This window comes from Saccopteryx bilineata, chromosome 6, assembly GCF_036850765.1.
Source record: "Saccopteryx bilineata isolate mSacBil1 chromosome 6, mSacBil1_pri_phased_curated, whole genome shotgun sequence".
NCBI classification, from domain to species: Eukaryota; Metazoa; Chordata; class Mammalia; order Chiroptera; family Emballonuridae; genus Saccopteryx; species Saccopteryx bilineata.
In genome coordinates, this window is record NC_089495.1 from 33738911 (window position 1) to 33763655 (window position 24745).

Below are 24745 nucleotides of genomic sequence, written 5' to 3' on the forward strand. Positions count from 1 at the left end.
AGTCCTGTGAGCTGCACTTGACGCCATCTCGGCCTGCGTCTTCCGTTCCGCAGCCCCTGGGGCAGCAGAGCAGTGCCCCGCAGAGCTGCAAGTCTATCCTCATGGTGGGCCGTGCAGAAATCACACTGCCCGGCCAGTCAGCCTCTTAGCAGCATACTTCACTGCCTTCAACACTTCTCTCTCATCTAGACAACTTGAAACCACCAATAAAAGTTGTACTATAAACAGGGGACGTACAAATGATTGCTTGACCAGGAAACAAGACAAACATATCAAATGGAGCTCCTAGAGGTAGGATCAGAAAAATCAAAACAAAAGCCAACAGAAGGATTACAAAGAATGCAGAGGACCAGAATTTCTTGAAACACAAACACTTAAGATTCATTTGGTAACTACTCTAAAACCTAAACTGAGAATACACGTTAGAATAATAAATATTGTTTTATTGGCATCCAAATTTTCAAAACATTAGGTCATAACTGATAAAAAAAAAACCTATAAAAAATAGAAATATACCTTAAAGGAAATCTCTTAAGTAAATCATTCAAACACATTTTCTTAAACACGCTATTTCGCTAATAACTTCCAAACAACTTTGAAACGACAAAGAGCTGCCCTACAAATACAAATATTTCTGTACTTTATAAAAAAGACTCAGCTGAAATCTATTTAACTACCAGGTTAGCTAAAAATTTGAGAAAATATGTTTGCTTGATATCCGAACAGTAAAGAAATATTCAAGTTACAATGCTGAAAGCAAAAATAATATATAGAAAATATATACAAAACATGAAACCAGTTTTTAAAAATTTAAAGCAAAAATCACATTTATGGATACGACAAAAGCACTATAGGGAAGAAGGTCAGTTGACACATTTTCCACAGGTATAAAGAAAAATGTTACTTACCAACCATTGCACTGACTTCCCCAGCCATTAGTGTTCCTACTGTGTCGTTGTATAGATTCACATCAATAATACCTTTTCGAATGGTCTCTCCTACTTTGGCTCCCAATAACACCGAACCTATGGTTTCAAATATTGAAGCCAAAATGCACGCCTGCCTCAGGGTCACCACGCCGGAGCCCACAGCAGTACCAAACGAATTGGCAACATCATTGGCACCAACAGAAAATGCCAAAATAAAAGCTATGATAAAACCTAAAATGACCATCCACAGATACTGATCCAAGGCCATTCTGGAAAGTGGGCTCTGGGTACTTTTCGTTTGCAGAAATATTTTAAATAAATGAAGCTTGAGGTTATAAACGTCGTAAGGCCGAGAGTTCTTGTAAACAGTGCGTTTGCTCTGGAAAGTGCTGGACAATGTTTGAGCCTGAACAAACTGCTAACTGCTGGTTTTCAAACTACTGTCAGTACAGTTCATTCGGTTGTGTTCAGTCAGCGGTAAAACACATTCCATATTTTTCCTCCCAATCTGGGAAAGCTGTGATGTCTCCGCCTGCAACAGAAAGAAAACAAAAGAAATCAATCACCCTAAGCAACCTGTAACAGTTCGTTCTTTCAGAAATAAACATTTTAAGCTTACTAATGGGATCTAACCTTGGCATGTGACAGATCTAACCATAAAGCAACTCAAGGAAGATTATAATTAGGTTAACCTAACCCCCTCCCTCCAAAAAAGCTGATTTCTAGAATGTCAGAGGTTGAAGCATGCTTTATAATGACAAAACTGATAGTAAGCCTTAATGAAGTATATTTTTATACAATGTGAAAAATATAGTTGGTCATTATTTTCAGAAAGGAAAAGCTGACTCAAATGAACAAAAGATAAATGAGAAATTCAGACATAATATTTTCAAATATGTGGAGTGTGCCAAATTTCTAGGAACAGTGATTACCAAATCTCAATCTGTGACACCACAGAGTCACTAATTATCCACCTGCACACTTAGCGTAAGGAATCAGCACTTGACGTTGTGACTACATCACGTGTGTCTGAAAGACAGTTTACAGGTTTTGGTACAGTGACTCATCAGGAAGGTGACAGAGGCCAGTGCTGACGGTCTCACAGGAGAAACAGAGAAAGCTGGTGAAGGGAGCCATCCTATCAAAGCACAAGTCAGGCCATGTCACATTCTACTACTTCACATCTCCCTCCGAGGCCAAGGCAGAGGCCTCACCAGGGCCTGTGAGACTCTCCAAAATTTCCTCAGGGCTCTGTCCCCAGCTCACTGACCTCAGCTCACTGATCTCAGCTCCTGTCCACCCCCTCCCATCACTCCTTCCATGCTTTTCCTTATAAACATCAAGCACTCACCTCAGGGCCTTTGTACCTGCTGATTGCCTGCCAGGAAAAGCCTCTGACAGCTGCACAGCCCACTCTTCACTCTATTTAGGTCTCTGCTCAAATGTCACCATCAGAGAGCTTTCCCTGACCTTGTCAAAGAGTGGCCCTCCCCCACACCATTATTTATCCTGCTCACTTTACTTTTTTTCTTTTCTACTTATCATCTCATTCACTCACTCACTCATTCACTCATTCATTCGTCTGTCTTCTCTCACTAGGATGCAGACACTAGGATTCCCTACTGTACCTCCAGTACATAGAATAGCACCTAGCATGTAGTAAGCCCTAATAAATTTGTTAAATAAATGAAGAAACTATTAAACAAATGGAGAAAAGTCTTACATAATCCTCATTCTGAGATGAAGAGATGTCACAAAATTAACATATCTGTGAAGTAAAAAATGTCACTAAAACTTCGGAATTATGGTGTTCTGTTATTACACAGTAGAAATGAAAGCTATATATTTTCTTTGATGGTATTAGGCACATAGAAGGGGGCCGAGCACAGTGTGCTTCTTCAGAAATGCTTACCTAATTAAATAAATTAGGCTCACATGTAATAGAATGATCAATCAACATTAAGGATATGCAGAGGAATAAAAGCAGGACACACAATTTTATGTACATCGTATTATGGCAATGTTAAATATGCATATAAGAAGACCAGCAGGTAATATACTAAACTTAAAATAGTGGTCGAGTTTGAGTGATAGTGTTATACATGATTCTTCTCTTTCTTCCGAAAACTATACATTGTGGTTATGTGCTTTTCAAATTAAAATAATACATAATAAACAAAACAAACATAGATTGAGCACCATCTAGCTATGCAACACTACAGAGATACAATGAAGTAGGAAATGTACGCTGACAGCTCAATCGTTCGTTCTAAGATTTGCAGCCTGTGCAATTCTGGAGATTCAGGTGAGACAAAGGAAAAGACAAAGGCAGAAGACAATACTGCACTGAAAGAGTATTTTATTAATATTATAGACATTTAAATCTATAATTTAAACTACAAAATAAAAACTGTTTTGAACTAATAGTATCTATCCTAAAATACAAAGAATTCTTAAGGAAATCTTGTTTGCCAGGTCAGGTTGCTAACGGAAAAACAAGAACCGCACTCACCAAATACTGAGAACCTCCTTCGTGACAGTCACTAGGAATAGAATGATGAGCAGAAATGGATGTGGTCCTGGCACATATGGGGCTGCCAGTCCAGCGAGGGAAACAGACACTAATCAAATCAACTCAACGTATGACTATCAACTGTGATGGGTACTATTTATTGTACAAAGCAAGGAGGCGCATGGCTCACCGCATCACGAGAGCACAGACAGCGCAGGACGGGCGGCCCCCTAAGGATGCGGGAGTTAACTCTGGGACTGGAAGGCATTGCAGGCATTTCCCAGGTGGGAAGGAGACTGCAGAGAGGAGTCTGGAGGCAGGCCACTATGAGGAAGTCATGATGACAGCTGGGTTGCGCCATACTGGAGACTGTGGCCACAATGAGAATAACGAGGTTAACACTGAAGGATGTAATCAGAGGCGTGCTGTCTTGATCAGACTTTCATTTTTAAAAGATTATTCTGGCTGCAATATCAAGAAGGAACTGGATAGAAGGCAAGAGTGAACGTGGAGAGACTAATTACAAGGCTACCGCATGGTTCAGGCACAAGGGAGGCCTGGCCTCAGGGTGGTGGTGGTGCTGACGATTTAAGGAGGTACTTCAGTGGCTCAAGTCCATCCATAGGACTTGGCGAAGGTCTGTATACAGGTGCTGAGAGGGAATAGATGGTTACTGACTTGTGGAACTGGAGTGAAAAGGCCTCTTTTGTATTGTGTTTAGGTGCTAGGATGGGTTCTGATCACAGGTTCACTTTGGACACATTGCACACAGAGGCAAATCACAGGAGCAAAGAGAAGTTGATTAGTGAGGCCCCAGAGCGGGTGTGTCCTCAGCCTTGTTTTACTTGGGGAGGGTTTTAATCATCTTTACAGTCTTTGGGGCACCGCTTCAGACCAGGGAGTCCGTCTACTACTTAGATAATCTGAACTTCTTTCCACAGTCATGTCTTTTCTCCTTCACATTCATACTCTCAGTACCCAGCTCAAGTCTGAAAGGCATCTGGCTAAGGACAAAGGCTTGTCACCTTTTGAGACCTAAATGATTTCTATCTTGGATTGGATTTAGAAGGCTCGGTTTGTGTTATAAGGACCAACACTTGGGTTTTCTCCCCTTTCCACTAACTGTTATCAAACACAAGCAAAATAAAACAAAGCATTTAAATAACTACAAGTCTGCTGTGCAGAAAAGACCGCAAAGCTGCCGACACAGTGCCACTGGCAGCCAGGGGGCCGCCACGCAGGAGGCCGGGATGGCAATTTGCCAAGACCACAGAAAGCCCACATTCACAGCGGCTGAGGTCTGACCAGGTGTGGCACCTGAGAGTGCAGGTTGCTTGAAAGTAGGATTTTGAAGGTGGGTAATCAGATCAGTGGGGAAAGATTGCTTATTCAACACATGATATTGGGACAACTTGCTAACTGCTAACTATCTGAAAGGAAGAAAAAAAAATGAGCTAGATCCCTACCTCACACCAAAACAAATGGAAGGTTTAAATGTAAAATTGAAACCTGAAGAGAATAAAAGAAAACATAGGTAAATATTCACTTAATATTGGGACAGGGAAGCCTAGCCATGACATCAAAGGCAGTTAATAAAAAGAATCAACACATTTGAGTTTACAGAAAACATGTAGCTGGGAGGCAGAGAGGACCGAAGTGTGAGCATTGCCCGGGATTGCCACTTCTCTTCCTCAGCAATGATTCTCAACAGGGTGCAATGGTGTTTCAAATTGCCAGCAACTGCTCTGGTTGTTTCTCCTACCAGGGCTTTTCTGCAAGAGGTCAGAACATGAAGGAGAGCTCGAACAAGCTTACTAATTCTCTCTCCTCCCGTTACGAAGGATTCACATTATGTGGGTGGGATTGACAGGATTGAAGGTTACAATTTATTCTTCAATTTTCAAATGCCACGGACCTCTTGCACTTTAGGAAGAGGGGCATTAGAGTGTTTTGAATTACTGCAGGAGGTACTGAGGGGTTTCACAAGTTCTGTCTCCCACATTTGTAATGTTAACAAGAGCTGCACTTTCTTTTCCCAGTACCCTCATGCCTTCTGAACAAGCCTCTCAATGTCTGGTTCCGCCTGCCACCACTCCTGTTCCTTGATCTCGGGACCAACTCTACCTCTCTCACCAGCCAAGGAGCGCCCTGGCAGGACTCTTAGGTGTTTATACATTCTTTCCTATAACTTCCTCTATGAGCATCTGCTTCAACTGCAGCCTCTAATCTACATTAGAAATCTGAATGTTAAAGCGAAAACAAACATTCTCAGAATATTTCTAGACAGATATGTATACTGTTTAAAAACAGGAATGTTGCTGAGTTGTAGCCCTTAATGGAAATTTATGCCAAAAGAAGGTTCAGTGGGAGGATATCTTCTCTGGGATGCTGCCAAAGGTAACATCCAAGGTGACCTCTCCAGGCAAACAGCTAAGGAGATTTCTGTCCCATTCTCCCATCAGCAGTCCCCCCTCTCTCAGCTTCAGGGACTAATCATCTCCTCAACTGGCATGGCCAGTCCCAGACAAACAGGCCTATAGTGGATTGTGGCTCAAGTCCCTAGGGGACTTGCCCTCTGAAAGAACTGCCCACAGCCAACCTCCTTTCCATGTGTTTGCTTCTGGCCCATGAGAACCTGTTCCCTGAGACTTCACGGACCGCCCCCAGATCAAGCCCCTCCCACACAGGAAGGGAAGGAGCCAGGTCCCCACGCGGAGGACCTGGAGATCGGAGGTAGTTTTCTGATGCCTCCCCTAAAACCCAAAGTGCCCATGCCCACTCTCAAACAACGCAAAGCCCATTTTCATGGAGGTTAGGGTTGAATCTTGCATTCTGACACTGACTGAGGTAGAAATACAAAGTCACACACATCTCTTCAATGGTAAGATGTAAAATCTAATGACTGCACGTGTGGGTCAGCCTGATGACTCAGATGTGAAAATTACTAGTGTTTCCTGATTCTATTCAAATAAAACAGAAAATTCACTTTTGGAATTTTCTTATTTGCAAAATAAGACAGCAGAGACATCATTTCCCTCAGCATTCAGCTTGTAGATCTTGTTTTAAATAGTTTCTATTAACATCGTTTTTGAATAGCTCATGAAAACCTCTACTTTATACTCTTAAATTAAAAAAAAAATAATTGAAAAGCCATAGTATGTTTTTGTTAGGAAATACTGAGTTTCCTATTTTCACACTGATGACACAAGATCAAAACATTACTTGAATGGCTCTGGAAGTGGCAAATTTACAAAGCAAAGCAGTCTAGGAGAACACAGGAGCCTGGAGGAAGGCAGGTGATATTCTGACTGAGAGAGAAGCAAGGGAGGAGGGAAGGGAGAGGGAGAGAGGATGATGAGGGGACAGAAATCAGGGGGAAGAGGAAGAAAATGATGTCTGAAGGAAAGACACGACTCTCAAGGCAACTATGAGGCCCGGCTTAGAGCACGGGACACGGAGGCCAAAGAACACAGATAATAGAAGCAGGAAGAAGCCGGGTTACCCACTGGGGACACCCAGCATGAATGGCCAGCGGGCAATAAAGATATCAGACACCATGGTGAGTGCCGCAGTCTAAAAGGGGACTGGAAAAGAAGCGGCAAGGGCAGTCTGCTCGTCCTCGGTGGGTCCTGCCCAGCAGCCAGTGTCCTTCGCCTCCTCCTTTTCTCTGTTGTTAAAAAAGAAAAGGAACATTTGTTTCTCCTGAACGGAGAAGGGGGAAAAGCAAAGGACGTATAGTCAGAGGCCCTGGGTCCATTTCCATCCAGCCAGCCACCACTGGCTACAGGACCCTGGGCGAGTCACGTAAATAATTCATCTAAAGCAGGGGTAGTCAACCTTTTTATACCTACCGCCCACTTTTGTATCTCTGTTAGTAGTAAAATTTTCTAACTGCCCACCGGTTCCCCAGTAATGGTGATTTATAAAGTAGGGAAGTAACTTTATAAAATTTATAAGGCAGAGTTACAGCAAGTTAAAGCATATAATAATAATTACTTACCAAGTACTTTATGTCGGATTTTCGCTAAGTTTGGCAGAATAAATCTTTATAAAACAACTTACTATAGTTAAATCTTTTTATTTATACTTTGGTTGCTCCGCTACTGCCCACCATGAAAGCTGGAATGCCCACTAGTGGGCGGTAGGGACCAGGTTGACTACCACTGATCTAAAGGATTATGGTAAATAGCGTGGTGGTGGTGTAAAGGCACAAGCATGTGCCAGCAATCATGGCATGATGGCTGTTACCACTACTGGCAGATAAAGCCCTCGGGCAACAGTCAGGGACCGGAGGCTTAACCCCAGCTCTGCTTCCGACTAGCACTGAGACCTCGGGTGAGTCTGGTCGGCTCTCGGACTCCTGCTGCAGCATCTGTAAAATGAGGGTGGTAATCCCACACGTACTTTACAAAATCATTGTGAGAATCCGACCTCATGCCAGCAAAGTGTTTTGTAAGTTGTGCTTAGCATCAAACAACTGGAAGTTGTTGGTATCACTGTGGTCACAGGAAGAACTTAAGTTTCCAAAATCCTTCTAGAAAGATCTTATGTCCCTACCTCCTGTAGTAGTCTGTCTGGCCCACCTCCCTCAATGTACAAACTCTAGCCTTGTCTTTGGTTAAAGACTGACATATATTATGAGGCATAGGAACTTTTTTGAGGGAGGTGAAGAGGCAGAGAAAAGAAACTCTAAAAGATACTAAAAAAAATCACACTAAATGGTAAAGTTTCTTTGGAAAACAGTTCAGCAGTTTCTTATAAAGCATAAGCTTACCACACAAGCCAACAGTTCCACTCTGAGGTATATTTACTCAGGAGAAATGAAAACATGTCTACATAGGAAACTTTGTTCTATATCTTGAGTATGGTGTGGTTACACTACTTTTCATGTGTCAAAACTCATGAAACTGTACACTCAAAATTGGCACACTTTATTGTACATAAATTATACCTCAATAAAGTGATTGGAAAATAATACCTGTATATATAAATATGTGAGGTGACAGATGTGTAAATTAACAGATGGGAGGAAGTCTTTTGCAATGTATATGTATATCAAATCATCCCAGTATACACTTTAAATATCCTACAATTTTATAATTATACCTCAATAAAACTGAGGGGTAAAAAGAAAACAATATTGGTAATAAAAGGTAGATAATATTCACTTTTGATATTTTTCCTTTCCTATATTGCCAGCATTGTCTCCCCTTATTCCTCATTCTGTAGGATAAGTTACAACAGTTAAATAGATTTAAAAAAAAAAAAAGGAAGAGTGGTTCCCATAAACAATAAAAGAAAGAACATTTTACTCATACACAGTAAAACCAGCCAGTTCAACCAATAGGGCAAGGGTTCGGGGACAGGCTGTCACACCTTGTTTAAAACAATGACTCAAGAAGCAAAGAGCAAAAACAAATCAATCCGAGGTGGTGGCTGACTTAGCACTGCAAATGGAAAGTTCTTCAGACACAACTCTTCCAAGGTCAGAGAGGAGGGAGAGGCCTGGTGCTGGGACAGATACTGACTTCTAATCAAAACTCAGTGATTCTGGCCTTGGCCAGTGGCTCAGTGGACAGAGCATCAGCCTGGCATATGGATGTCCTGGGTTTGATTCCCAATCAGGGCACACAGGAGAAGCGACCATCTGCTTATCCCTTCTCCTTCTCCCCTTTCTCTCCCTCTTCCTCTCCCACAGCCAGTGGCTCAATTGGTTTGAGCGTGGTCCTAGGTGCTGAGAAGAGCTCCATTGGAGCACATCAGCATCAGGCACTAAAAATAGCTTGGTACTAATGCATCAGCTATTGGGAGTCAGTCTCTCTATCTCCCCTCCTCTCCTAAAAAAAAGAAAAAACCAAACAACAACAAAAACCCTCAGGCCCTGGCGGGTTGGCTCAGTGGTAGAGCGTCAGCCTGGCGTGCAGAAGTCCCGGGTTCGATTCCTAGCCAGGGCACACAGGAGAGGCGCCCATCTGCTTCTCCACCCCTCCCCCTCTCCTTCCTCTCTGTCTCTCTCTTCCACTCCCGCAGCGAGGCTCCATTGGAGCAAAGATGGCCCAGGCGCTGGGGATGGCTCCTTGGCCTCTGCCCCAGGCGCTGGAGTGGCTCTGGTCGCGACAGAGCGACGCCCCGGAGGGGCAGAGCATCGCCCCCTGGTGGGCAGAGCGTCGCCCCCTGGTGGGCATGCCGGGTGGATCCCTGTCGGGTGCACGCGGGAGTCTGTCTGACTGTCTCTCTCCGTTTCCAGCTTCAGAAAAATACAAAACAAAAACAAAAACAAAAAAACCCTCAGCAATTCTACAGAGAAAGGGAAAGCTGGGCCTACCTGTGGAGACATGTCCTCAACATTGCTTTTCCCAATCCAAATGGTGGAAAGCCACTTACTAGCACTCAAGTTTAGGGCAAATATAAACATTTCAGCTGAAAATCACTTCCATGGAGGACCACAAATTGAAGACACTTTAAATTTCAACTTGTGGACACTTCATATACCAAGCTTCAAGGATGTCAATTAAAGTAAATTAGAGTATGAGCAAGCAATAATGTACCTTGGTCTGCAACTCCAGAACAACCCTACAATCAGTTCTATATGCTACCTCCCCTAAGTACAATTAGAACTCCTCGAGACAGTTCTGAGTAACAGTATTCCTGTTCACGCGGGAAGCAAAGGTACTTGTAAACTTTCCAGGCTGGGTCAGATGCGTGGCCGCCCCAGTACCCTATCTTCACCAGAAATACTCAGGTAGGGTACGGGAGTTCTTTGTGGCACCTCAAAAGTTCTCAAAAGTTCAAGAAAATAAGTAAATAATTTGAAATGGGAACAAATACTGATGGACAAAGATGTTTATTTACAGTGTCATTTATTATGATCATGAAAAAAGAGGAAACTGACCCTGGATGGAAGAATGGCTGAGGAAATACTGGTGACTTCTAAACATGAAATACTGTGTAGCCACTAAAATGACTTAACTTGAGACTTTTTCCTAGCGCTGAAACACAGTAATGCTTAAATTTAAAAAATCAGTACACATAATGGTATGTACAACATGGTTTCCACATGGTTGAAGCTGCACTGGTCATGAGACGTGAAAGAAATGTGCCCAAGGTCGAGTGGCTCTCTCTAGGCCAGGGGTTAGGAACCTATGACTCGCGAGCCAGACGTGGCTCTTTTGATGGCTGCATCTGGCTCGCAGACAAATCTTTAATAAAAAAAAAAAAATTAAAAATATAAGACATTCTTGGCCTGACCTGTGGTGGTGCAGTGGATAAATCTTCAACCTGAACGCTGAGATCGCCGGCTTGAAACCCTGCACTTGCCTGGTCAAGGCACATATGGGAGTTGATGCTTCCTGCTCCTCTCCCTTCTCTCTCTCTCTCTCTCTCTCTCTCTTTCTCTCTCCTCTCTAAAATGAATAAATAAAAATATAAAACATTCTCATGTATTACAATCCATTCATTTCCTACCACTCATGTTCACGGTTACGGGTGGCTGGAGCCAATCACAGCTGTCCTCTGGGACAACACCAAATTTTTATTGGATAATGCATAATGTACACGGGTTGTTGTATGGCTCTCATGGAATTACATTTTAAAATATGTGGCGTTCATGGCTCTCTCAGCCAAAAAGGTTCCTGACCCCTGCTCTAGGCACTCTTTACATTTGTAAGTATTATCCAAAATTTTCTACCAGAGCAATTACCATTTTTATTTACCATTAAAAAAACCCCTCCAAAATACAGTACTACAAAGGAATGTATATATTTTTAAAAGCTAGGAATTTACCGCTAAAATATGCTCTGTTTTCACTAATAAACAAAATAAATTCGTTCTTCAAGCATTACTACCTACAATTTAAAACATAAAATAGATCTTCTAATTCTCTTTATTTACCTTCTCTTTGTTTTTCACTTTGTTCTGGTATTTGAGTACTTGGTCTTGGTATGGTTTTAGTCTTCTGTTAGGTTCCCACTGCATAATTCTAAAGGTCCATCCTCAGGCACTCTTACTCTTTGTGGAGGGCTCTTCCCTCGTCCTTCTCCAGCGTCACGTAAGGACTGGCTGTCAGAACTGAGTCTACCCCAAAGAATAAGAAAACGTCCTGTGATGGAGCCAAGTACTCCGCAGGCTTTTTTTTTTTTTTTTTTACTGAAACCATATTTGAGGTTAATGCTTACAAGAAACAACCTATAACTTTTTTTTACTTCTACTTCGGTTCAGAACAGAATTAGAGAATCATAGAACATTAGAGTTTGAAGGGACTTAGAAGTCCCCTAGTTCAGTTTTGGTAATTTTGAAGATGAGACTCATAACTGAACATGTGAGTTAAATAATGATTCCCTAAACAGGTTATCTATTGACTCCGCAGGAGGCACTCAAAGGAAAGCAATGTGAAGACATGAGGCAGGGACGCTCCCGGCTGAACTCATCAGGCCTTCTTAATGACACTAGCTCCTATTTTGGAAGGTGAGAGTCCTTAGGGTCCTGGCCGAAGCTGGGGATGGGGAGGCAGAGATGGCAGAGAAAGGGGAAAGGGTGATAAAGAGAATGGATTACTAAGGACACTGCAGCGCTTCATCCTGGGACATTTTCAAATTAGATGGTATCTTTAAGGCCTGTCCAACTCTTGTTCTACACCAACCAGAGACCACAGGACTGGGGAGAGGCAGTTTAGCCTGGAAGAATGAACCACAGGATTGTTCTGTGGGGAGAGGGGGTGGAAATTTCTGACCCTTTCTTGAGTCACTGATTGCAAGTGCAATCAACGGCCTTCTTGAATTTATGGAGCATGAGCAAACTTATTTCGGTCCTCTATCTAAAGTTTCCACTGCAGGCCCCGCAGACTCAGCCTTTCAAAACCATTTTCTGTCTCCAGGCCTCATTCCTGTTATAATCACTCTCCCTCCTGCATTTTTGCCATTCTGACATTTAAATACTTTTTAGCTCATAAAGCATTTGTGTCATTTAGATGTTTTCACACAGCCTCTTGCTCTCTTAAAAGGATTATATATATTTTTTAAAATTTTTCATTTTTAAAATTTATTCATTTTAAAGATTTTTAAAATTTATTCATTTTACAGAGGAGAGAGAGAGAGAGAAGAGGAGGAGGAGCAGGAAGCACCAACTCCCATATGTGCCTTGACCAGGCAAGCCCAGGGTTTCAAACTGATGATTTCAGCATTCCAGGTTGATGTTTTATCCACTGCACCACTACAGGTCAGGATTTTTTTTTTTTAAAGATACAGTATTTAAAAAATAATAAATATAAAGTCTACTGGGAAGTTCTGTCCGTTTCTATCACAACAAGTTTCGACACGTAAGCACATGTTTATTTGGCGCATGTGTGCCTCTCTATTTTTATCACTTAATGTATACATACTGACGTAGCAAATTAACTAAAACAAAGTTGGTTCACATTAGTCTTATGTGTGAAGCGATAGTGTACCCATAGCTACTGATAAAGTTCATTTACGCCACTGTAATTTTTACGAATTTCAACAAGGAAGAAATGCTACAGAAGCATGTAGAAATTTATTGAAAGTGTTTGGTGAAGGTAGTTTCTGATAGGACATGCAGAAGATGGTTCGAAAAATTCGAAACCTTTCTGATAAGCCACGTTCTGGGCGACCATCTTTGATCGATGACAATGTTGTTAAGACCATGTTGGAGCAAGATCCTTTTCTTTTCTTTTTTTTTCAAAGAATTTTTAGATTTTTTTTAAAGACTTTATTTATTCAATTTTCAGAGAGGAGAGGAGAGGAGAGAGAGAGAGAGAGAGAGAGAGAGAGAGAGAGAGAGGGAGAGAGAGGAGGAACAGGAAGCATCAACTTCCCATATATGCCTTGACCAGGCAAGCCCAGGGTTTCAAACCGGCAACCTCAGTGTTCCAGATTGAGGCTTTATCTCACTGCGCCACCACAGGTCAGGCGCAAGATCCTTTTCTGACAACATCAGAGATCGCAGAAAGGCTTAAGTTAGCTCAGCCAACCATTCGGACCATATTCGGAAGATAGGATTGGTGTGGAAATATATTATTTAATAAAGTTTATTGACGGTAAGAAAAATTTGTATTTTGTTCTATTCCAAAAACGGACAGAACTTTCCGGTAGACCTTATATATATTGGATATATAAAATAAATAAATAAATAAATAAATAAATAAATAAGTGTGTGTGTGTGTGTGTGTATATATACTCACACACATATTTTAAAGGATAAAGAAATAAAAAGCAAAAATAGTTAAAAGGTGATAGAAGTTAGAATGATTTGGCATGAAAAAAGAGAACATTTATAAGGTCCTCTACACAAAAATTTTTTAAAAACTGAAAGGACTGCCTCAGACAGCGTAAATGCTACTTCCTTAGAGATGTCCACATGGAATCTTAATGACTGTATAATGAGTTATAGTACGAAAGTTGTCACCTTTTCCATGTTAAATATATAATTCAATAATTCCATGAAAAAGTTACTATTAAAGAAATACATAACAGCCGCTCTATCTAACTTAAAGATATAACAGTTTTTCATTGTAATAAGAAAGGTTACACTTGGATAGAAAGAAAAAAATTGCAACTCAGTGGGTTGCTGTATACTGAAATGTAGAGATTCAAAAAATAGGTATTACTACTGCCTTGTTGAATGTTTTAGGTAAAATATTGCTTGGAAGGAAGAAATAAGACTAGCTGAGCTTTACACACTTCTTCCCCCTCTAAGATAAAAATAGCTTTTAAACATCTTCCCTCTCAGTACACACTACAGATGGATTCCCCCTCCCCAGATATTCTAAGTACTTTTTTATCAATACTTCTCCCATAACCAAAAAATAGAGTAGTTTTCACGAGCAAATCACTTAACATCACTTCTATCAAATGGCAAACCTAGGATGACTTGTTCCAATTCTGTGCCCTGAAGTGTTGGACTGTTTGGCTATCTTCCAAGAGTTATATTAGGAAAATACTTTCCCTTCAGTCACAGTTTAAAATGGAGTAACTATGTATGTAAAGAGATATCTGGGTTCTTACATATTTTTACTTGTTAATTGTTCCAAAATGCTAGAAACTCATTAAAAATATAAATGATAATTTATAAAAACATTGATTCCTGATGCTTTCTATTAATAGAACATTAATCTAAACAGAAGAGCTGATAGATGAAGATTATTATCTTAACTAGTTTACATGCTTAACTTACAGTCCCATGTTTCTTATTCTCATTCCAGGGTTAAGCAAGAGAGGACAAATAATTATTAAATTGATTTAGTTAGACTTTTCCTTTTTGCAATGAAGGGAAGTCTGTTCAAGTCTGAAGATCTTCATCAAAACTCTGCAAACCTGATTCAATTCCACCAATAACTTGCCAAATTAAGAGTGTAAACAGTGTAAACAAGACAATAAGTCCACAGGTGAAAATGTAGTAGTTCTTCATATCTCCCACTGAGACTTCTGAAATTGAAATGTTTTTAGCAAATTAAGAAATCATAAGTATTTGTTTGTTATCACCTGAAGGAACCATGGAAATAGTTTAAAATAGAAGAAAAATAAGACAGTTTATAAGATTTGTTTGAAAATGGTTTCCTAATTCTGAGGGTGCTCTGGACTTCTTTATGCACAATTAAGATAAACTTCTTCTCCCGTTTTTCCTTTAGAAAACAGAGCTAGGAAGGATGCTTTGATGTGAACATAAAGAACTTCCTTACGCCCTGGCCGGTTGGCTCAGTGGTAGAGTGTCGGCCTGGCGTGCAGAAGTCCCGGGTTCGATTCCCGGCCAGGGCACACAGGAGAAGCACCCATCTGCTTCTCCACCCCTCCCCCTCTCCTTTTTCTCTTTCTCTCTCTTCCCCTCCCGCAGCTGAGGCTCCACTGGAGCAAAGATGGCCTGGGCGCTGGGGATGGCTCCTTGGCCTCTGTTCCAGGTGCTAGAGTGGCTCTGGTCGCAACAGAGCGATGCCCCGGAGGAGCAGAGCATCGCCCCCTGGTGGGTGTGCCGGGTGGATCCCAGTCGGGCGCATGCGGGAGTCTGTCTGACTGTCTCTCCCCGTTTCTAGCTTCAGAAAAATACAAAAAAAAAAAATAATAATAATAAAGAACTTCCTTACAATAACTTGAAAGCAACCAGATAAGATGCTCTTTAGTGATGTTTAAAATAAAGAGAAAAAAAAGAAATATGTAATTATTCTGTCTAATTGCCTTTATTATAGCCCTTATGTGTGTGTACATTCAAATTACTGTCTAGTCTTACTTCCTTTCAGCCTAATGAACCTCTTTTAGTATTTCTTGGAAGGCATATCTGATAGCAATCAATTCTTGCAGTTTTTATTTAATTGACAATGTTTTTATACACCTCCACTTTTGAAATATAGCTTTGCAAAATATAGAATTCTTTCAGCACTTTAATTTGTCTTCACACTGCCTTCTGGCCTCTACTGTATCTGATGAGAAGTCAGCTGTTAATCTTACTGGGGTTCCCTTATACTTGGCAAATCACTTCTTTCTTTCTGCTTTCCAGATTTCCTCTTTCAAATTTTAACTATTGTGTGCCTGGTGTGGACCTCTTTGAGTTTATCCTAATTGGAGTTTAAATGTTTTTTACTCCATGTGTGTATTAGTGGTTTTCATCAAATTTGGGAAGTTACCAGTCATTACTTCTGTGAACATTTTTTTCTGCCCCATTCTTCTACTTCTGGTATTCCTACTGGCATACTCAATGGTGGCCCATATTTTCCTGAGGTTCTGTTCATTTTTCTCCATACTGCATAGTCTCTAATACTCTCTAAGTTGGCTGATTCTTTCCTCTGACAAGTGAAATCTACTGTTGAGCCTCTCTAGTGGGTTTTTCATTTTGGCCATTGTACTTTCCAACTCCAGAATTTCCTTTTTTTAAAAAAAAAAATTAATCATGGTAAAGTAAACAAAGTTTACCATTCACACTTTTTAAGTGTACTGTTCAGTGGCATTAAGCACATCTGCATCATGGAAACATCACCACCATCCACCTACAGAACTCTCTTCATCTTATAAATCAGAAACTCTATACCTATTAAACAATAATTTCTCATTCCCCTCACCCCATCCCCCTTATAACCACCATTATACTTTCTGTCTCCAGAAATCTGACTACACTAAGTACATTAAATGAGTAAAATCATACAGTATTTGTCTTTCTGTGCCTGCCTTATTTCACTCAGCATAATGTCTACAAATTCACCCATGTTGTAGCATGATTCAGAATTTTCTTCCTTTTTTATTATTTTTTTATTTATTCATTTTAGAGAGGAGAGGGAGAGACAGAGAGAGAGAGAGAGAGGACAGAGAGAGAGAAGGGGGGAGGAGCAGGAAGCATCAACTCCCATATGTGCCTTGACCAGGCAAGCCCACGGTTTCAAACCAGCGACCTCAGCATTTCCAGGTCAATGCTTTATCCACTGTGCCACCACAGGTCCGGTGAATTTTCTTCCTTTTTTAAGCTGAATAACATTCATCTGTTGTATATACCACATTTTGCTTATCCATTCATTTGTTAATGGATATTTGGGTTGCTTCCACTTTTTGGCTATTGTGAATATGCTATTAAAATGGATGTACAAATATCTCTTCAAGTCTCTGCTTTCAATTATTTTGGGTATGTACCCAGAAATGGAATTTCCGGGTCATATGGTAATTGTTTTTAAGGAACCATCATACAGTTCTGCACAGTTACTGCACCATTTTACATTCCCACCAACAGTGCACAAAGGTTCCAAGTTTTCTACATCCTCACCAACAGCTATTATTTTATTTTGTAATAGAGCCATCCTAATGAATGTGAAGTGATATCTCATAGTGGTTTCAATTTATATTTCTCTAATAATTAGTGATGATGAACATCTTTTCATGTGCTTATTGCCCATTTGTAGATCTTCTTGGAGAAGTGTTTATTTGATCGAGTTCTTTGCCCATTTTTTAATTAGGTTGTTTTCTTGCTGTTGAGTTGTAGGAGTTCTTTATATAAGTATTCTGGACACTAACCCTTTATCCAGTATATCAGTGGTTTTCAACTGCTGGTCTGCCAGAAATTTCATGCTGCTGGTCCACAAAAGAGTTAACCATTATCATACAACATCAGGGTTATCTCTTTTGCAAACTGGCACAAAATTTCTGGTGGACTGGCAGTGGTCCTGAAGTAAAAAACCACTGAGATACATTATTTGCAATTATCTTCCCAGTGTACCTTCCCATTCTGTAGGTACCTTTTCATTCTATTGATTTTGTTCTTTGATGTACAGAAGCTTTTAATTTTGATGTCCTCCAGTTTACCTATTTTTACTTTTGTTCTCTGTGCTTTTGGTATCCTAGCTGCATTTAGGTCTTTTTTTTCCTTTTTAATCATTTCTATTCCTTTAAAGATAGACTCTATTTGATGAGTCACTGACACTACTTCCTTCAATTCTTTAAGAATGATTTCTTCTAAGTCTCTGGACATATTCATAATAGCTGCTTTGAAGTCTTTGTCTTCTAAACTCAATATATAAGTCCCCTCAAAAGCAGTTTCCATTGCTTTACTTATCCTGTATATGTCTCAAAATTTTTCTGTTGAAAACTAGACACTTTAGAGAATATATTATAGCAACTCTGTTACTAATATTCCCAGCCCGCCACCCCTAGAGATTTGTTGTTCTTATTTGGTTGTTTACTTGGCTAAACTAGTTCTGTGAAGTCTACTTTCCCTGCAATATGCCGCTTTTCATATTCTTTCCTTTATATTGATATTTTAGTCAGGCTTGCAAGGGATCACCTTGGGACAGCATAATCCACTTAATGGTCAAACATTGTACTTAAGCCCTCTTAGCTAGATTTTCACCCTCTACCATGGATTTGTATGGGGCTTAGAGACTACTTTCACAGTTCAAAGAGTAAGGAATGGAGGGAAGGTCTACATATAAAGGAGCTGCACAAGGGTGGTCTTTGGGGAGTTGGAATTATGCATCCTGTCTGTATTGGTAGTAATAAAATCCTAAGCATGTAAAAACTCACAGAGCTGTATATCAGCCAAAGTGAACTTTTACCATATGTAATTTTTTTTTTTTTGTACTTTTCTGAAGCTGGAAACGGGGAGGCAGTCATACAGACTTCCGCATGCGCCCGACCAGGATCCACCCGGCACGCCTACCAGGGGGCGATGCTCTGCTCATCTGGGGCATCGCTTTGTCGCGACCAAAGCCACTCTAGCGCCTGGGGCAGAGGCCAAGGAGCCATCCCCAGCGCCTGGGCCATCTTTTGCTCCAGTGGAGCTTCGGCTGAGGGAGGGGAAGAGAGAGACAGAGAGAAAGGAGAGGGGGAGGGGTGGAGAAGCAGATGGGCGCCTCTCCTGTGTGCCCTGGCCGGAAATCGAACCCAGGACTTCCGCACGCCAGGCCGACGCTCTACCACTGAGCCAACCGGCCAGGGCCTGTAATTTATTATTATTATTTTTTAATTGACCAGGATTTGCCTTTTAAAAAAAGATACCTTTCCATCTGTATTGCTCTTACATAGCTGGACCCAATTTGACCACTGGGTTCTTTAGAAGTTCACTACTTAATATTTAATGGGGAGATAGAAAACAAACTCTTGCCTCCTGAGGGTCATTTCCTCTCAACACAGTAAAGATTAAACTTTTTTTTTTTTTTTCATTTTTCTGAAGCTGGAAACAGGGAGAGACAGACAGACTCCCGCATGCGCCCGACCGGGATCCACCCGGCACGCCCACCAGGGGCGACGCTCTGCCCACCTGGGGGCGATGCTCTGCCCATCCTGGGCGTCGCCATGTTGCGACCAGAGCCACTCTAGCGCCTGAGGCAGAGGCCACAGAGCCATCCCCAGCGCCCGGGCCATCTCTGCTCCAATGGAGCCTTGGCTGCGGGAGGGGAAGGGAGAAACAGAGAGGAAAGCGCGGCGGAGGGGTGGAGAAGCAAATGAGCGCTTCTCCTGTGTGCCCTGGCCGGGAATCGAACCCGGGTCCTCCGCACGCTAGGCCGACGCTCTACCGCTGAGCCAACCGGCCAGGGCCTTAAACTTTTTTTTTAAAATGTACCATTCTAATACTTAAAAGCATCTTACAAGATAGACCAAATTCTCGATCTCTTGCTCCAGTTAGTCAAGTTGTGAATGAAAAAGGAGTTCTTGAAGTCACTAAAAGTGCTACTTTTTTTTCAAGTGAGAAGAGGGGAGATACTGAGACAGACTCCTGCATGCACCTCAACTAGGATCCACTCAGCAACCTCTGTCTGTGGCTGATGCTCAAATCAATGGAGCTATTTTTAGCACTTGGGGCTGATGCACTGGGACCAACCCAGTTATCCTCAGGACCCGGGACCAACACTCAAAGCAATCAAGTCACTGGCTGTGGGAGGGGAGAAGGTGAAGAGGGAGAGGGAGGGAAGCAAATAGTTGCTTCTCTTGTGTGCCCTGACTAGGAATTGAACCCAGGACATCCATATGTTAGGCTGATGCTCTATCCACTGAGCTAACTGGCCAGAGCCAAAAAATGCTACTTTTAAGGATAAGAAAATAAAACATCCTTATTACTGATACAGAGAAAATTTCAGTGGTTTGGATGGATATAACAAACCAGCCACAATACTTCCTTAAACCCAAACCTAATCCAGAGCAAGGTCCTAACTCTCTTCAATTCTATGAAGGCTGAGAGAAGGTGAGGGAGCTGCATAAGAAAGTCTGAAGCTAGCAGAGGGTGGTCAATGAGACTTAAGGAAAGAAGACATCTCCAGAACATAAAAGTGCAAGAGGGAGTAGTAAATACTGATGTAGAAGTTGCAGCAAGTAATCCAGAAGATCTAGCTAAGACATTGAATTAAGTTTGCTACACTAAACAACAGATTTTCAATGTAGACAAAACAGCCTATATTAAAAGAAGAAGCCATGTAGGACTGTCATAGCTAGAGAGGAGGAGTCAATGCCTGGATTCAAAACTTCAAAGGACAGGCTGACTCTCTTGTTTTGGGCTAATATGACTGGTAACTTTGTTGAAGCCAATGTTCATTTACCATTCCAAAAGTCCTAGGGCACTTAAGAATTAGGCTAAATTTACTCTGCCTATGCTCTATAAATGGAACAACAAAGCCTGGATGATAGAATATCTGTTTACAACATGGTTTACTGAATATTTTAAGACCACTGTTAAGACCTACTTGCTAGTGCCTGACCTGTGGTGGCGCAGTGGATAAAGCGTCAACCTGGGGATGCTGAGGTCACCGGTTCGAAACCCTCGGCTTCCCTGGTCAAGGCACATATGGGAGTGGTTGCTTCCTGCTCCTCTCTCTCTTTCTCTCTCTCTCTCTCTCATTCTTTCTCCTCTCTAAAAAAATTAATAATAATAAAAAAAAAAGACCTACTTGCTGCTCAGAAACAAGAATTCCTTTCAAAATAATATGCTTATTGACATGACTCAAAACTCTGACGGAGATGTACAATGAGATTAATGTTGCTTTCATGTTTGCTAGTATAGCATCCACTCCTTAGCCTGTGGATTAAAGAGTAATTTCAACTTTCAAGTCTTACTAACAAAATATATTTCATAAGGCTATAGCTGCCATAGACAGTGATTCCTTGGATGGATCTGGACAAAGTAACCTAAAAACCTTCTAGAAAGGATTCCATTCTAGATGCCATCAAGAACACCTGTCAAAATATCAACATTAGTGGGAGTTTGGGAAAAGCTGATTCCAATCCTCAAGGATAACTTTGAGAGGTTTAAGACTTCAGTGGAGGAATTAACTGCAGATGTGGTAAAAATAGCAAGAAAACCAGAATTAGAAGTAGAGCCTGAAGATGTGACCAAATTGCTGCAATCTTAGGATAAAACTTTTAATGAATAACGAACTGCTTCTTTTGGATGAGCAAAGAAAGTGGTTTCTTGAGATGGAATCCACTCCTAGTGAAAATGCTGTGATGATTGTTGAAATGACAACAAAGGACTTAGAATATTATGCAAATAGTTGATAAGGCAGCAGCAGGATTTGAGAGAACGGACTCCAATTCTGGAAGATGTTCTAGTGTGGGTAAAACGCTACGAAACCATTGCATGCTACAGAGAAACAGTCTGTGGAGAGAGGAGTCTACTGATGCGGCAGACTCCCTTGTTAAGATAGTCTACAAGCACTCCAGCCCTCAGTAACTACGGCCCCGTCAGTCAGCAGCTGTCAACCTTGACGAAGACCCTCCCTCAAAACACTATGACTTGCTGAAGGCTCAGATGATGGTTTGCATTTTTTAGCAATGAAGTATTTTAATTAAGGCATGAACATTGTTTTTCTAGATATAATGCTACTGCATACTTAGCAAACTACAGTGTAGTGAAACATAATTTTTATATGTACTGAGAAACCAAAAATTCCATGTGACTCATTTTATTGTGATATTTGCTTTATTATAGGGTCTAGAACTGAACCCACAGTATCTCCGAGGTGTGCCTGTACCCGATCAAAAGAAGTCTCTTCTGGATTAGGCTTCAAGTCATTTTTCTTCAAGTAAACATTCTGGATTTATTTAATTGTTACTGACAAGTCTCACAGAGCCTGAAGACAAAAAAGATCAGGGGGGAAAAAATCAAACAAAAGTAAACAAAAGTAGAGATGGCAAAAATCAGGCCTGACAGAAAGAGGTGTGTGGCTGAATGCCCTACCTTCCCAGTCCCTAAGGACACTGAACTCTGCACAGGAGACTGAGGCAGAAAGTGACAGAACATCACAACAATTCTCTCTTCTTGCTCCAACCACCACTTTAATTTCACGTCAAGTCTAAAGTAATCACTTTAAAAAACAACAACACAAAACCTTTATAATAATAGACAAGCCTCCCAACCACCTCACTATGTTGAGTAAATCCATATTCTCTTACTTTTGCTTTTAGTCTTCAAGTAGAGACAAAAACAAAACAAAAAATGAATAAGCAAACAAACAAAACAAAAAGGGAGATAATAAACTGAGTCCAAATTCTCCAGCTGAGCTTCATTTTCCTCTGGCTCTTCCAAAAGCCACCCTTTCCCCTGACAGACACTAATTTTCCTCCCTTTTCTAACTCGGTCTACAGTGTCAGGAGATATTTTTATCTGCTTTTTTCCTTTGAGCCAATCAACTTGCTTCGCATTCTACTGATCAAACTGTAACGATGTAGTTATTCTATCATTCCATCTTGACATAGCCTGTGGCGTTTCATACACCTGTACTCACACTGTGTGGCAGAACTTCGTGACTCACCTAAGCTGAAATCACTTGGCAGCTAGGACATGTTGATGTGGCTACCACAATTCTCACTGGGAACATTACTCTATCCATTAAATATATGACTATTTGGGTTAAATTGTTCACCCACATCTGTCCCCTCCCCCTCCAAGAGGAAATAAAGATAAACCCATGTGGTACTTATCTTTACTTCCACAAGGAGCCAATAGCACAGAAAGGAATTACATGAATATTCCTACAACTGCAGGAGAAAGAGACAGGATGATAAAGAAAGGAGGGGCTAAAAGGACCAGCACTCCTTGTAAGGATGAAAAATGATAAGAAGGAAACTTGAAAAACCAGCTTTCTTAGTTCCAAGTATTCCAGGAAACACTCATACATGCGTAACAAAGATTCTGAACCAAAGGCCAGGCCAAAATGTGGTAGGCAGCACGTGATAGTAGATTCCATTTGGTTTCTCAAGGCACTTTGTTTGGCTTTAAGTTTTAAGGTATCAGTCCTGCTGAAAGTGGATTTAATTCAGTCTCAATTTAAACCTCTATCGCCAGCTAAACCTGGTGACAGATTCCACTCATTTAAGCCCAGGCTTAGAAACATACTTCAAAGACAGACCCATTAAATAACCATCAAAAGTACTTATTCTCACATGTCACCATACAAACTGGGCTGAAAGGGAGGCTTACTGTTTTTGCTCAAGATTTTCTTAAATCAACTGCCACCAGTACCAAAACAGTTACCCAAAATAACCTTCAGATTCAGGTCACAAGGACAGCCTAGCAGCTATCACTTTTAGTAAACAATGGTGAGATACACTTTGATACTACAAAAATAAGTGCTTTGGAAACACTAGCTAGGGGACTTGTTCTTTCCATCATCCTTCATCACTGTCACTGAAAATATTATCTGAGGTCTATGGCCTATGGTTCCACCATTCACTACTTTATATCTAAGATCTAAAATGATAGCCCCCTTAAAAAATTTAAATGGGTAATCTTAACACCAGAAGTGGTATCTTAATGACTTGAATAAATGCTGCATTCCCCAGCTCCCTTCCTTTGCTCTCCAAATAATACTAAACCTGAGATCCTGGCCAACTGATCGTATCCGAGTTCACTGAACATCCAGAACAGCGAGCAGGGACAGCAGCCCCTGGCTGAGCAGCTCTCACACTGAATGAACAGGACTGACCCTTATCAGCAATGGCTGATTTGTGTGGGCTTCTTCCCAAGAGCCTAGATCTCAAGTCTCCCCCTTAAAAATAAGTCAGAGTTTCTCCATTACAAAAATACTATGCATGTATATAAAAATTTGGTAAAGACAGAAAAGTAGAAAATAAAGCAAGGAAAACTGCTCTCAGCCTACCACTGCAATATAACCACTGTTTATGGGCACACTTTGGGGCATTAGTTTTATTTGCTGGGGTAGGCATTACTCACTAAGAGGCCACTGCCAAATTAAATAAAATATAAAAGTCAAAACAAAAATGAATTATAATAGTTCTTTCTTGAAAAGAAAGTTTCTCATTATTGCATAAGTAATATATGCTCATTGAAGAAAAAAATCTAAAGTAGGTAACCAAAAAGAAGGGGAACAAGATCACACGTCAGCTCGTTTGCTAGAGATAACTATTGCTTATATTTGGTTCACTGCTTTCTTGTTTCATATACGTATAAGTGACACCTTTTAAACAAGAATAAAAGCCATTAGCCATTAAAAAATGCCTTCCATTAAGAAAAAGTGGGGTCACACACATGTATTTTTGTAACTTGCTAGTTTTTCTCAAAATAAATCTAACATCACCATTTTAAAAGGCTGCTTAGTGTTGCATTATATAGCAACACCATACATTATTTAACTAGTACCTTATTAGGTTGTTTCTGGGGATATTGTACTGAATTATTAGGTCAGTAATTCTTGTGTAGTCTAATAAGCAAGGGTTTTTTTCCCCCTTCTTTCTCTTCAAGTTTAATTTTCTTGACTGAACAACTATAATGAGGCAAAATTTATCCCAAACCACTTAACCATTCTCATTTTGAATGACACATATGTGGACTAGAGATAAGATTGATTTTAGATACAATATTATTTTGCCAG

At 40.8% G+C, this 24745-nt stretch overlaps 1 protein-coding gene and 1 long non-coding RNA gene across 10 annotated transcripts in view; one reads left to right on the forward strand and one right to left on the reverse strand.

The window, feature by feature from the left end:
• The window catches only part of SLC20A2 (solute carrier family 20 member 2), a 117568-nt gene that overhangs the window by 42180 nt on the left and 50643 nt on the right, over positions 1 to 24745 (reverse strand). For 8 of the 9 annotated variants that reach the window (XM_066236690.1, XM_066236687.1, XM_066236685.1 and 5 more), the window contains one exon: positions 909 to 1461. In XM_066236690.1, coding sequence (XP_066092787.1) covers positions 909 to 1197 — 289 coding nt within the window. In that variant the 5' untranslated portion in view covers positions 1198 to 1461. Of the gene's footprint in view, positions 1 to 908; positions 1462 to 11331; positions 11509 to 24745 lie in introns of all 9 variants that reach the window. The other variant, XM_066236692.1, reaches the window with a different exon arrangement.
• LOC136308295 (uncharacterized) lies at positions 11809 to 24416 on the forward strand. The gene is made up of 3 exons (XR_010726086.1): positions 11809 to 11904; positions 12521 to 12654; positions 21844 to 24416. It is a non-coding gene; the product is annotated as an uncharacterized lncRNA (long non-coding RNA).